This window comes from Hylobates moloch, unplaced genomic scaffold (assembly GCF_009828535.3).
Source record: "Hylobates moloch isolate HMO894 unplaced genomic scaffold, HMol_V3 SCAFFOLD_11, whole genome shotgun sequence".
In the NCBI taxonomy this organism is placed as follows: domain Eukaryota; kingdom Metazoa; phylum Chordata; class Mammalia; order Primates; family Hylobatidae; genus Hylobates; species Hylobates moloch.
In genome coordinates this window covers 49,926,212-49,940,067 of record NW_026652286.1, presented here as the reverse complement: position 1 = coordinate 49,940,067, position 13,856 = coordinate 49,926,212, and the positions used below count along the sequence as shown (strand labels likewise).

Below are 13,856 nucleotides of genomic sequence, written 5' to 3'. Positions count from 1 at the left end.
GTGATGCTGATAACTTGTAGTTCTCTCAGTCTATTCTAAGGCTTCACAAAGGCCACCTCGGTATTTAATAGAACAAAGACTATCTGAGCCAGTAGGAACCTTTAAAGGGCATCTAGCCAGCCCCAACATTTTATACTTGAATTTTTTCTTTTTTGAAACGGAGTCTCTCACTGTTACCCCAGGCTGGAGTACAGTGGCGCCATCTTGGCTCACTGCAACCTCTGCCTCCCGGGTTCAAGTGATCCTCCTGCTGCCTTAGCCTCCCAAGTAGCTGGGATTACAGGCTCGTGCCACCACACCCAGCTAATTTTTATAGTTTTAATAGAGATGGGGTTTCACCATGTTGGCTAGGCTGGGGTTGAACTCCTGACCTCAAGTGATCCGCCCACCTCGGCCTCCCAAAGTGTTGGGATTACAGGTGTGAGCCATGGCGCCTGGCCTATAGTTGAAATTTGAAGCCCAGAGAGAACGATCTGGCTACAGTCTCAGGGTTGGTTAGTAGAACAGCCTGTCTAGAACCCAACTCCCAGGGCATACTCCTACTGTTCCTGTTACTCAAATGTTCCCTCAGTTCATTCACTATATTATTAAACTTCTGTCTCATCTTTTTTTCTTTTAGCACCCTCAAGGACAGGGACCTTGTCTTGGTCATCCCTGCATCCCAAGAGCCTAGCACAGGACCTGGTATGAGCAGGTGTCCAAAAATGCTTAGGGAGGCTGGTTTGGAGAATGGTGAGTGACAGTCACAGGCATAGGCACTTACTGATTTATTCTCCTCTTAAGGCTCCATCAGCAGGTGGAATGGAAGACACCTCCCACCCTGACCCCTTGGGCAACCAAGGCATTATACTCCTTCACTGCCTGCTCTGTCTGGAGGACCCGCACATCAATGCCATGTTTCTTGAGGTACTCCACAGTTGACGAAGGCACCTGGGAAGGTGGAAAAGAGATGAGTAAGTAGGGGAAAGGCCCCCCAGGGGTTCCTTTACTGCCATGAGGCAGGTGTACTCTACAGAATTAGACAGTGACAATCATTACTTCACGATCACTCAGTGTATCACCAGTCCAAAATTTGGCAGTGAGCCCCAATAAGTCAAAAAGCCCTCTTTGTCAGAGATATCATAATACCCATGCATAAAGCTCAAGTGAAATGGAAATGAAAGAACATGGAATTTGCAGTTAGTCTTGGATTTACATCCTTACTAGCACTGTAACCTTGGGTAAGTAAATTAAATTCTCTGAGTCTTTGTTTTCATGTCTGTAAATTAGGGATATTAACACCTAGGGTTGGTATGACAACTAGCTGAGCTAAGGGTATGTGAAACATCTACCTTGGTGTGCAAACTCCATAAATGTTAAATGTTTGAGTTAGTCTAAACTGAGTCTAAATTTCTTCTTTGCCTCATACTAGCTAAGAAATGTTAGGCTAGCTCTTTAAAGTCTCCCAGCCCCAATTTCTTCCCTTGTAAAATAGGTATAATAGTACTTATATCACAGGGTTAGTGTGAGGATGAAATTGACTCACGTATGTACACTGCAGCTCAAACGTCTTCTCACAAAGGCCTTTCTTGCCCAACCCTTAGTAGCCCCGCATAAGTCACCATTTTCTTCACTGCGTTTATTATTATCTAAAGTTGTCTAGTTTTTTATTATCCATGAGGGGCATGAATTTCTAGAATAGTGCCTTACCCACAGAAAATGCTTAATAAATATTTGTAAATGAATTTATATGAAAGATGTTCTTAATAGTGACAGCTATTATTAGATATTTTCTCAACTCTGGCTTGTCCTGAATATTTTTTAAAAATAGATTTTAATTAGACTCTGCCTCAGAAAGAATTCAAGTGAAATATTTTTTAATATGCCCTATATTTTCTGTATATTTGAGATTTATAAAAGTAGCCTATCAGGAATTATTGTAATGGGGAAAAAAAACGAGTTTAAAAATTTAAAATATAAATAGGCTGGGCATGGTGGCTCAAGCCTTTAATCCCAGCACTTCAGGAGGCCAAGATGGAGGATTGCTTGAGCCCTACTGATGAAGGTGCCCTATATATATAAAGCCCTAGATATAAGGGGCACCTTTATCAGTAAGGAACAGGACTGTAGGACATCTATAAAGCAAAGAATGAGGTAGGCCTCTATGTGGAAGACTATCCATAATACAGTAATGTAAGTGGAGGAAAAAGTTACAGAATACATACAGCACTGACCTATTTATGTAAAATGGTTATAAGTATATAAATATATATCTATATGTGTAAGTGTGTATATATTTGCAGATGCATTCAGAGAAGACTGGAGAAATATACATCAAATGTGAAGATCAGGAAGGGAATCTCCCACCTTTTTACTTCTACATTTCTGCATTGAATTTTTAAATATTTTACAATCAGCATATATTATTTCTGTAAGAAAATTAAAAAATAAGCCAGGCGTGGTGGCTCACACCTGTAATCCCAACACTTTGGGAGGCTGAGGCAGGTGGATCACGAGGTCAGGAGATCAAGACCATCCTGGCTAACATGGTGAAACCCTGTCTCTACTAAAAATACAAAAAAATTAGCCGGGCGTGGTGGCGGGTGCCTGTAGTCCCAGCTACTCAGGAGGCTGAGGCAGGACAATGGCGTGAACCCGGGAGGCGGAGCTTACAGTGAGCCAAGATGGTGCCACTGCACTCAGCCTGGGCAACAGAACAAGACTCTGTCTCAAAAAAAAAAAGAAAGAAAATTAAAAAATAGGCCAGACGTGGTAGCTCACATTTGTAATCCTAGCATTTTGGGAGGCCGAAGCAGGAGATCATTTGAGCTCAGGAGCTCAAGACCAGCCTGGGCGACAATAGTGAGACCCCATCTATATTTTTTAAAAAAGAAAAATAAAATTAAATTTTTTTCTTAAGAGGGGAAAACTATAAATGTGTCCAAGAAAAGAAAAATTAGAAGTACTATAAAGTATACTATGAGGATATAAAGTATTATTAAACTATAAAGGACCAAATAGTGATCTTTGTAGAACTTGAGGGATTCTGAGAAATAGTTGAAATGACACCGTCTCAGGGTTACGTAGACTGGACAGGCCAACGCTCATGAGGCAGAGGAATGTATGCAGCCATTGCTATCCTGGGTCAGCAAAATGAGGGTACATGATATATAAAGATGACCTCCCAAGAAGGACAAATCTGTAAGACAAAGGCCCAAGAGATCCCCACCTGTCCTCAGGAATGCTGTGCATACCAACACCTACCTTCAAGGCCTCACTCATCCCTCGGCCAATCACAAGAGTCTGTACACCCTTCTCAACAACTTCCTTCACGTCTGCAGGCTGCACACCAGGAGAATGCTGGATGTGGAAAGAGAAAGTAGACAAGTACCTGCTCTCAATCTTTCATTGCAATAGGCATTCTTGTGGGATTCATTCATTCAAGAAATGTCTACTGAGGTTCACTTTGTGCCAAGCATCACTCATAGGCTCTTTAAGGCACTTAGGGAGGGTGACGAGGCAGGATCCCTTGAACCTGGGAGTTCAAGACCAGCCTGGGCAACATAGGGAGACCGTGTCTCTACAAAAAATAAAAACGTAGCTTATGCCTGTAGTCCCGGCTACTCAGGAGAGCTGAGTTAGGAGGATTGCTTGAGCCTGGGAGGTCGAGGCTGCAGTGAGCCATGACTGCACCACTGCACTCCATCCTGGGCAACAGAGTGAGACCCTATCTCAAAAAAAAAAAAAAAAGAAAAGAAAAAAGAAAAAGATAAATAAACAAAATCCGGGAAACAAGGCATTCCAAGCACAGGAAAAAGCATTTAAAAAGGCTCAGGACCTTTTGGGGCTGGAACAACCATCTTCCAGTAATTTGCCAAAATGACAAATACAAAGGGAAAGAGGAGATGCACCCAATATATGTCCTCTAGGCCTTTTAGAAAATATGGAGTTGTTCCTTTGGTCACATGGTACATGTGAATCTATAAGACAGGTGATATTGTAGACATCAAGGGAATGGGTACTGTTCAAAAAGGAATGTCCCACAAATGTTACCGTGGCAAAACTGGAAGAGTCTACAGTATTACCCAACATGCTGTTGGCACTGTTGTAAACAAATAAGTTACAGGCCAGATTCTTGCCAAGAGAATTGTGCCTATTGAGCACATTAAGCACACTAAGAGCCAGTAGAGCTTCCTGAAATGCGTGAAGGAAAATGTTTAGTAAAAGAAGGAAGCCAGAGAGAAAGGTACCCGGGTTCAAATTAAACACCAGCCTACTCCACCCAGAGAAGCACACTGTGTAAGAACCAATGGGAAGGAGCCTGAATTGCTGGAGCCTATTCCCTGTGAATGCATGCCATAATTTGTGTTAAAAAAAAAAAACAAAAAACCTCTGGACTGTACATTAAAAAAAAAAAAAAAAAAAGGTGGCCAGGTATGCTGGCTCACACCTGTAATCCCGGCACTTTGGGAGGCTGAGGTAGGAGTTTGAGATCAGCCTGGTCAAGATGGCGAAACCCCGTCTCAACTAAAAATACAAAAATTAGCTGGGCGTGGTGGCGCGTGCCTGTAGTCCCAACTATTCGGGAGGCTGAGGCAGGAGAATCACTTGAACCTGGGAGGCAGAGGTTACAGTGAGCTGAGATCACGCCATTGCACTCCAGCCTGGGCAACAAGACCAAGACTTCATCTCAAAAAATAAAAAGGCAGCCGGGCGTGGTGGCTCACGCCTGTAATCCCAGCACTTTGGGAGGCCGAGGCGGGTGGATCACGAGGTCAGGAGATCAAGAACATCCTGGCTAACATGGTGAAACCCCGTCTCCACTAAACATACAAAAAATTAGCCGGGCGTGGTAGTGGGTGCCTGTAGTCCCAGCTACTCGGGAGGCTGAGGCAGGAGAATGGCGTGAACCCGGGAGGCGGAGCTTGCAGTGAGCCAAGATTGTGCCACTGCACTCCAGCCTGGGCGACAAAATGAGACTCTGTCTCGAAAAAAAAAAAAAAAGGCTCAGAGGAAAGAAAAAGACTAGAAGAACAGTTAAGTCAGTACAACTTGTGTGTAGAGTGACCGATGAGGTGGGAAAAGAAAGCACTTGCATAGCATGCTAAAATTTTGACTTCAGAAAAATTTCATAAGAATCTCTATATTGTTACTTTTTTTCTGAACTTCCTAACTTCCCAGCTAACTCCAGGAAACTTCTTTTTATGCTTTAAAACCTACCAATCACTCTGAAAAGTCTTCCCAGTCTTCCAGACTCATTTAAGGTGAAGTGTTTAACAAAGATGAATTGAGCATTAAAGGATGGTGGCTTCTTGAACTACCTCTACGTCAGCAAAGGGGATATGGGAATTAGAGTTTGGGAACTACCAGCCCAACCTACCGGGCTCCGCCTGTTATGTAGGTGCACAAGGATAATGCTTTTAGCACTGAAGCTCACAGAGACAAAGCATTCCTTTCCTGACCCATATACCTCTATCCTTTCATTCATTCATCCAGCATTTACTGAGAACTTAACTCTGTGGCAAGTCTCAGTATTTCTAAGCAGTAGAAATACTGAGATGAACCAAATGTTCCATGGAGTTTCATTCAGGTAAGGTTAGTGAAAATGTGCAAATATTTATAGTAGGATGAGAAGAAATGGAGTTGAGGATCTCAGAAGACAGAGTGAATAAACCCAAGTGGGAAACTGTCATGGAAGACATGCTGTTTTAACTGGGTCTCGAAGTATGAACATGAATAGGCCTTGATGCAGTGGTTGTAGAAGGGGTACATTCTAATGGTAGAGATGGTATAGGAAAAGAGCTGTTGAAATTATCAAAGAGATAACAAATGGGCCAGAGAAAGAAGGGTTTTCCAGTTCAGGAAGATGGAGCGTTATGGAGATAGAACTGAAATTTATATATTTATGAAAGGTATGGGGGCCAGGTACAGTGGCTCATGCCTGTAATCCCAGCACTTAGGGAGGCCAAGGAGGGAGGATTACCTGAGGTCAGGAGTTCAAGACCAGCCTGGCTAACATGGTGAAACCCTGTCTGTACTAAAAATACAAAAATTAGCCGGGTGTGGTGACATGTGCCTGTAATTCCACCTACTCAGGAGGCTGAGGCAGGAGAATCGCTTGAACCCAGCAAGTGGAGGTTGCAGTGAGCTGAGATCGTGCCACTACACTCCAGCCCGGGCGACAAGAGTGAAACTCTGTCTCAAAAAAAAGAAAAAGAAAAAAAAGAAACGTATGGGGAGGATGAATATGAGTTTTCATTAAATCCTGTAATGTCTTACATATTTACATGTGCAGTTTTATTTATTTTAATATTTTTTTTTCGAGATGGAGTCTCACTCTCTCACCCAGAGCTCACATTCTAGTAAAATGAAACAAGGCCACTGACTGCTGGAAATCCAAGTGTAAGGTCATAGGAGACTGCAAACCCATAATCCTCTGGAGATTAGACTGGAGACAGCTGCAGCCCATTGGAGTGGCTGGATCAATGGAACTCAAGTGATGAATTGGGCTGCTACTGCTTTACTGCAGGCTCACAGTGTCATGTACAAAGCAATGAAAGATAACTCTGCAAGGGCCTGTGGATCCAGGCGTTGGCAGTGATTACTCACAATTTTGTGCAGAGGCCTGGGATTGGAGCATGAGACTATTATTGAGGCATCCTCAATCTGCCACTAACAATTCCTGTGCTGCTTCCAATCCCTCAGGGCAAATCACTAAGGCTCTTGTTCCTATTGAGTGTCTGATTCTGTTCCTCTACTTTAAGAGGCTTTCTGTCACACGATCTAAAGCGGTAAAAGCTTATTGTTTTTTCTGCGGGGGAAGCTATTAATTGTGGAAAAATGTCCAGCTAATATCCATTATGCCGGCTAAACAACAAGATGGCATCCTATCTGTCTTGAACATTTCTCCCTATTTCAAGCTAACTTTAAAAAGAAAACATTCCTAAACTACTGTTCCAAAGAAGTATTTCCTTCTGCCAAAATTAAGTGAGCATAAATGGGTAGTAGCAATGCTATCATCTGGCTGTATTGCTGATAAAAGCAGATTCTGTGAGTGAAGGTTAAAGGATCTCTGGAATCTATCCCCTGTGGACACTGCCTGAGTCACATTCTCATTATTGCTTGTCTGAATTAACAGGCTGTTAAATAATCTTGCTGCCTCTGCCAGTGCAGAGGCCTGTTTTTGTGCTACAGGCCCCTCTGACAGTCTATTGAGGCCAATGGTCCCCATCTCAGAATAATGTTTTAGAATATACAAAAGAAGATATGTAAGATTATAGAGGAAACATTTCATACAAGTGGAATTATCAAAATATTAACAAACTTTTGGTCTAGTATTATATGTGCTTCTTTATTAGTTTAGGAAAATGGAAATATTTTCCAAAAGTCTGCTAGCCAACTTACCCTCCCATCTCATAATGGCAGATGACTAGTTGTTTTTTCAAAATCCATTCTGCCCATTTTCTGGGGCACATAGCTGATAAGCTAGACACTCCGTTTTCTGTACTTCTTGCAGTTAAGTGTGGTCATGTGACTGTGCTGTCACTAATATAAAATTCAATGGAACGTGAGCAGAAGAAATGATTTCATATCTAGGTTTGGCATGAGCTTTTCTTCTCTTTCCTCTTCCTTGCAAGTTAGAGCCCTGCCATGCCTACAACCGGTTCCTACAATTCAAATGTTCTAGGAGATGGTAGAGCAACAGAAAGAAAAAACCTAGGCCCCTAAATGAACCTGTGCTATCCACATCTCTCCCACCGTACCACCAGTTTGGACTGGCCACAATAATTTATGAGAGAAAGACACTTCTATCTTCTTTATGCTACTGAATTTTGAGACTTCTATTACAACACCTTGGCCTTCACGCTAAGTAATCACGCTAAGTAATCCATTATTAAACTAAACCATGACTAGTTATGCAAATCACGTGCAGTAGAATGAATGTTGGGGACTCAACCACATTAGACACTATGTCTAATTTGCAAAATATATACAAGGGAGACATATTATAGGGGCCTTTACCTTATGGGAATTCAACTATATGGGTCCAGAGAAGGAGAGAGTAAGAACTATGGAAATAGAGTAATTCAGTCATTCTTTTTTGTTTTTGAGACAGGGTCTCGCTTTGTCACTGAGGCTGGAGGGCAGTGGTGTGATCAGGGCTTATTGCAGCCTCAACCTCCCAGGCTCAAGTGATCCTCCCACCTCAGCCTCCCAAGTAGCTGGGAATACAGATGTGCCACCATGCCTGGCTAATTTGTTAACTTTCTGTAGCAACGAGGTCTCTCTATATTGCCCAGGCTTGTCTTGAACTCCTAGGCTCAAACAATCCTCCTATCTTGGCCTCCCAACGTATTGAGATTACAGGTGTGAGCCACTGTGCCTGGCAATTCAGTCGTTCTATTCAAGGAACATATGCCCTGGATTGTACATGAGATAGCAGACAAGTATCTACTATTCCTTCTATGTCAATTTCATAGTTGCTGCTTCCAGTATGAACCTTTGACTCACTGAGTGTATTTCTAGTGTTTAGAACTACAGTATGCATTTTTTCATATAATATACACCTAAATGCAAGGCAGCTAATTAATCTGGTTCTCAATCAAGAATAACCACTATGTTCTTTTATTTTTTATTTTTTGAGATGGTGTCTTGCTCTGTTGCCCGGCTGGAGTGCAGTGGCTTGATCTCGGCTCACTGCGACCTCCGACTCCCGGGTTCAAGTGATTCTCCCGGCCTCAGCCTATAGCTGGGATTACAGGCATGTGCCACCACGCCTGGCTAATTTTTGTATTTTCAGTATAGATGGGCCCAAGAATAATCATTATGTTCTAACATTAAAGGGATCATCTTGGCCAGGAGCAGTGGCTCATGCCTGTAATCCCAACACTTTGGGAGGCTGAGGCGGGTGTATCAGCTGAAGTCAGGAGTTCGAGACCAGCCTGGCAAACATGGTGAAACTCCATCTCTACTAAAAATACCAAAATTAGCTGGGCATGGTAGCAGGCACCTGTAATCCCAGCTACTCGGGAGGCTGAGGCAGGAGAATCGCTTAAATATGGGAGGCAGAGGTTGCAGTGAGCCAGGATCGTGCCACTGAACTCCAGCCTGGGCGACAAGAGTGAAACTCTGTCTCAAAAAAAATGAAAAAGGATCATCTTAAAGGATTTAAACTATTTGCAAATTTTATCATAATTGCTGACTTTAAAATTTTAATCCCTTAATAAGATTCAAGTCCACCATATTAGCTGCAATAATAAGAGTTATAGGGATAGGCAGAGAGGCTCACACCTGTAATCTCAGTGCTTTGAGAGGCTGAGGCAGGAGGGTCGCTTGAGGCCAGGAGTTTGAGACCAGCATGGGCAACACAGTGAGACTTCGTGTCTATAAAAAATCAGCCAGGTGCGGTGGTTCATGCCTACAATCCCAGCACTTTGGGAGGCCAAGGTGGGTGGATCTCTTGAGGCCAGGAGTTCAAGACCATCCTGGCCAACATAGTGAAACCCTGTCTCTACTAAAATTACAAAAATTAGCCAGGCGTAGTGGCACATGCCTATAATTCCAGCTACTCAGGAGGCTGAGGCACAAGAATTGCTTAAACGCCAGCTACCCTCTTTGAGTCCCCTCCCTTTGTATGGGAGCTCTGTTTTCACTCTATTAAATCTTGCAACTGCACTCTTCTGGTCCATGTTTGTTACGGCTCGAGCTGAGCTTTCGCTCACCGTCCACCACTGCTGTTTGCTGCCGTCACAGACCCGCCGCTGACTTCCATCCCTCTGGATCTGGCAGGGTGTCCGCTGTGCTCCTGATCCAGCGAGGTGCCCATTGCCGCTCCCGATTGGGCTAAAGGCTTGCCATTGTTTCTGCACGGCTAAGTGCCGGGGTTCGTCCTAATCGAGCTGAACACTAGTCGCTGGGTTCCACGGTTCTCTTCTGTGACCCACGGCTTCAAATAGGGCTATAACACTCACAGCATGGCCCAAGATTCCATTCCTTGGAATCCGTGAGGCCAAGCACCCCAGTTCAGAGAACACGAGGCTTGCCACCATCTTGGAAGCGGCCCGCCACCACATTAGGAGCTCTGGGAGCAAGGACCCCCCGGTAACATTTGGCGACCATGAAGGGACCTCCAAAGCGATGGGAAACGTTCCCCCCAAGGCGAAAATGCCCCTAAAATATATTCTGGAGAATTGGGACCAATTTGACTCTCAGACACTAAGAAAGAAACGACTTATATTTTTCTGCAGTACTGCCTGGCCACAATATCCTCTTCAAGGGGGAGAAACCTGGCCTCCTGAGGGAAGTATAAATTATAACACCATCTTACACCTAGACCTCTTTTGTAGAAAAGAAGGAAGAGTGAAGTGCCATATGTACAAACTTTCTTTTCATTAAGAGACAACTCGCAATTACGTAAAAAGTGTGATTTATGCCCTGCAGGAAGCCCTCGAGTCTACCTCCCTACTAGGGCGGCCCCCCAACTCCTTCCCCAACTAATAAGGACACCCCTTCAACCCAAACAATCCAAAAGGAGATAGACAAAGGGGTAAACAATGAACCAAAGAGTGCCAACGTTCCCCAATTATGCCCCCTCCAAGCGGTGGGAGGAGAATTCGGCCCAGCCAGAGTGCACATATCTTTTTCTCTCTCAGACTTGAAGCAAATTAAAAGAGATAATTTTAAATAGATAATTTTAATTATAGGTTATCTATAGATAATTTTAATTTAAATTCTCAGATAATCCTGATGGCTATATTGATGTTTTACAAGGGTTAGGACAATCCTCTGATCTGACATGGAGAGATATAATGTTACTGCTAAATCAGACACTAACCCCAAATGAGAGAAGTGCCGCCATAACTGCAGCCCGAGATTTGGCGATCTCTGGTATCTCAGGTCAATGATAGGATGACAACAGAGGAAGGAGAACTATTCCCCACAGGCCAGCAGGCAGTTCCCATTGTAGACCCTCACTGGGACACAGAATCAGAACATGCAGGTTGGTGCCGCAGACATTTGCTAACTTGCGTGCTAGAAGGACTTAGGAAGAAGCCTATGAATTATTCAATTATGTCCACTATAACACAGGGAAAGGAAGAAAATCCCACTGCCTTTCTGGAGAGACTAAGGGAGGCATTGAGAAAGCATACCTCTCTGTCACCTGACTGTATTGAAGGCCGACTAATCTTAAAGGATAGGTTTATCACTCAGTCAGCTGCAGACATTAGAAAAAAACTTCAAAAAACTTAGAAACCCTATTGAACTTGGCAACCTCGGTTTTTTATAATAGAGATCAGGAGGAGCAGGCAGAACGGGACAAACGGGATAAAAAAAAAAAAAGGCCACTGCTTTAGTCATGGCCCTCAGGCAAGCGGACTTTGGAGGCTCTGGAACACGGAAAGCCTAGGGAAATCAAATGCCTAATAGGGCCTGCTTCCAGTGCAGTCTATAAGGACACTTTAAAAAAGATTGTCCACATAGAAATAAGCCGCCCCCTCGTCCATGCCCCTTATGTCAAGGGAATTGCTGGAAGGCCCACTGTCCCAGGGGATGAAGGTCCTCTGAGTCAGAAGCCATTAACCAGATGATCCAGCAGCAGGACTGAGGGTGCCCAGGGCAAGTGCCAGCCCATGCCATCACCCTCACAGAGCCCCGGGTATACTTGACCATTGAGGGCCAGGAGGTTAACCGTCTCCTGGACACTGGCACGGCCTTCTCAGTCTTACTCTCCTGTCCTGGACAACTGTCCTCCAGATCTGTCACTATCCAAGGGGTCCTAGGACAGCCAGTCACTAGATACTTCTCTCTCAGCCACTAAGTTGTGACTGGGGAACTTTACTCTTTTCACATGCTTTTCTAATTATGCCTGAAAGCCCCACTCCCTTCTTAGGGAGAGACATTCTAGCAAAAGCAGGGGCCATTATACACCTGAACATAGGAGAAGGAACACCCATTTGTTGTCCCCTGCTTGAGGAAGGAATTAATCCTGAAGTCTGGGCAACAAAAGGACAATATGGATGAGCAAAAAATGCCCATACTGTTCAAATTAAACTAAAGGATTCCACCTCCTTTCCCTACCAAAGGCAGTACCCGCTTAGACCCGAGGCCCAACAAGGATTCAAGAAAATTGTTAAGAACCCAAAAGCCCACGGCCTAGTAAAACTATGCAATAGCCCCTGCAATACACCAATTTTAGGGGTACAGAAACCCAACAGACAGTGGACGTTAGTGCAAGATCTCAGGATTATCAATGAGGCCATTGTCCTTTATACCCAGCTGTACCTAACCGTTATACTCTGCTTTCCCAAATACCAGAGGAAGCAGAGTGGTTTACAGTCCTGGACCTTAAAGATGCCTTTTGCTGCATCCCTGTACATCCTGACTCTCAATTCTTGTTTGCCTTTGAAGATCCTTCAAACCCAACGTCTCAACTCACCTGGACTGTTTTACCCCAAGCGTTCAGGGACAGCCCCCATCTATTTGGCCAGGCATTAGCCCAAGACTTGAGCCAGTTCTCACACCTGGACACTCTTGTCCTTCGGTACATGGATGATTTACTTTTAGCCGCCTGTTCAGAAACTTTGTGCCATCAAGCCACCCAAGTGCTCTTAAATTTCCTCGTCACCTGTGGCTACAACGTTTCCAAACCAAAGGCTCAGCTCTGCTCACAGCAGGCTAAATACTTAGGGCTAAAATTATCCTAAGGCACCAGGGCCCTCAGTGAGGAATGTACCCAGCCCATACTGGCTTATCCTCATCCCAAACCCTAAAGCAACTAAGAAGGTTCCTTGGCATAATAGGCTTCTGCCAAATATGGATTCCCAGGTATGGTGAAATAGCCAGGCCATTATATACACTAATTAAGGAAACTCAGAAAGCCAATACCCATTTAGTAAGATGGACACCTGAAGCAGAAGTGGCTTTCCAGGCCCTAAAGAAGGCCCTAACCCAAGCCCCAGTGTTAAGCTTGCCAACGGGGCAAGACTTCATATATGTCATAGAAAAAGCAGGGATAGCTCTAGGAGTCCTTACACATGTCCGAGAGACAAACTTGCAACCCGTGGCATACCTGAGTAAGAAAACTGATGTAGTGGCAAAGGGTTGGCCTCATTGTTTATGGATAATGGCAGCAATAGCAGTCTTAGTATCTAAAGCAGTTAAAATAATAGAGGAAAGCGATCTTACCGTGTGGACATCTCATGATGTGAACGGCATACTCACTGCTAAAGGAGACTTGTGGCTGTCAGACAACCATTTACTTAAATATCAGGCTCTATTACTTGAAGGGCCAGTGCTGCGACTGCGCACTTGTGCAACTCTTAACCCAGCCACATTTCTTCCAGACAATGAAGAAAAGATAGAATATACTGTCAACAAGTAATTGCTCAAACCTATGCCACTCGAGGGGACCTTTTAGAGGTTCCCTTGACTGATCCCAACCTCAACTTGTATGCTGATGGAAGTTCCTTTGTAGAAAAAGGACTTCAAAACATGGGGTACGCAGTGGTCAGTGATAATGGAATACTTGAAAGTAATCCCCTCACTCCAGGAACTAGTGCTCAGCTGGCAGAACTAATAGCCCTCACTCAGGCACTAGAATTAGGAGAAGGAAAAAGGGTAAATATATATACAGACTCTAAGTGTGCTTACCTAGTCCTCCATGCCCATGCAGCAATATGGAGAGAAAAGGAATTCCTAACTTCCGAGGGAACACCTATCAAACATCAGGAAGCCATTAGGAAATTATTACTGGCTGTACAGAAACCTAAAGAGGTGGCAGTCTTACACTGCTGGGGTCATCAGAAAGGAAAGGAAAGGGAAATAGAAGGGAACTGCCAAGCAGATATTGAAGCAAAAAGAGCTGCAAGACAGGACCC

At 44.0% G+C, this 13,856-nt stretch overlaps 1 protein-coding gene across 5 annotated transcripts in view; it reads right to left on the bottom strand.

Annotated features, from left to right (window-relative positions):
• The window catches only part of AAMDC (adipogenesis associated Mth938 domain containing), a 62,939-nt gene that overhangs the window by 11,891 nt on the left and 37,192 nt on the right, over positions 1-13,856 (bottom strand). For 4 of the 5 annotated variants that reach the window (XM_032167008.2, XM_032167005.2, XM_032167009.2 and 1 more), the window contains 2 exons: positions 3,244-3,339; positions 753-930 (listed from right to left, as the gene is read on the bottom strand). In XM_032167008.2, coding sequence (XP_032022899.1) covers positions 790-930; positions 3,244-3,339 — 237 coding nt within the window. In that variant the 3' untranslated portion in view covers positions 753-789. Of the gene's footprint in view, positions 1-752; positions 931-3,243; positions 3,340-13,856 lie in introns of those variants that run through there. The other variant, XM_058446648.1, reaches the window with a different exon arrangement.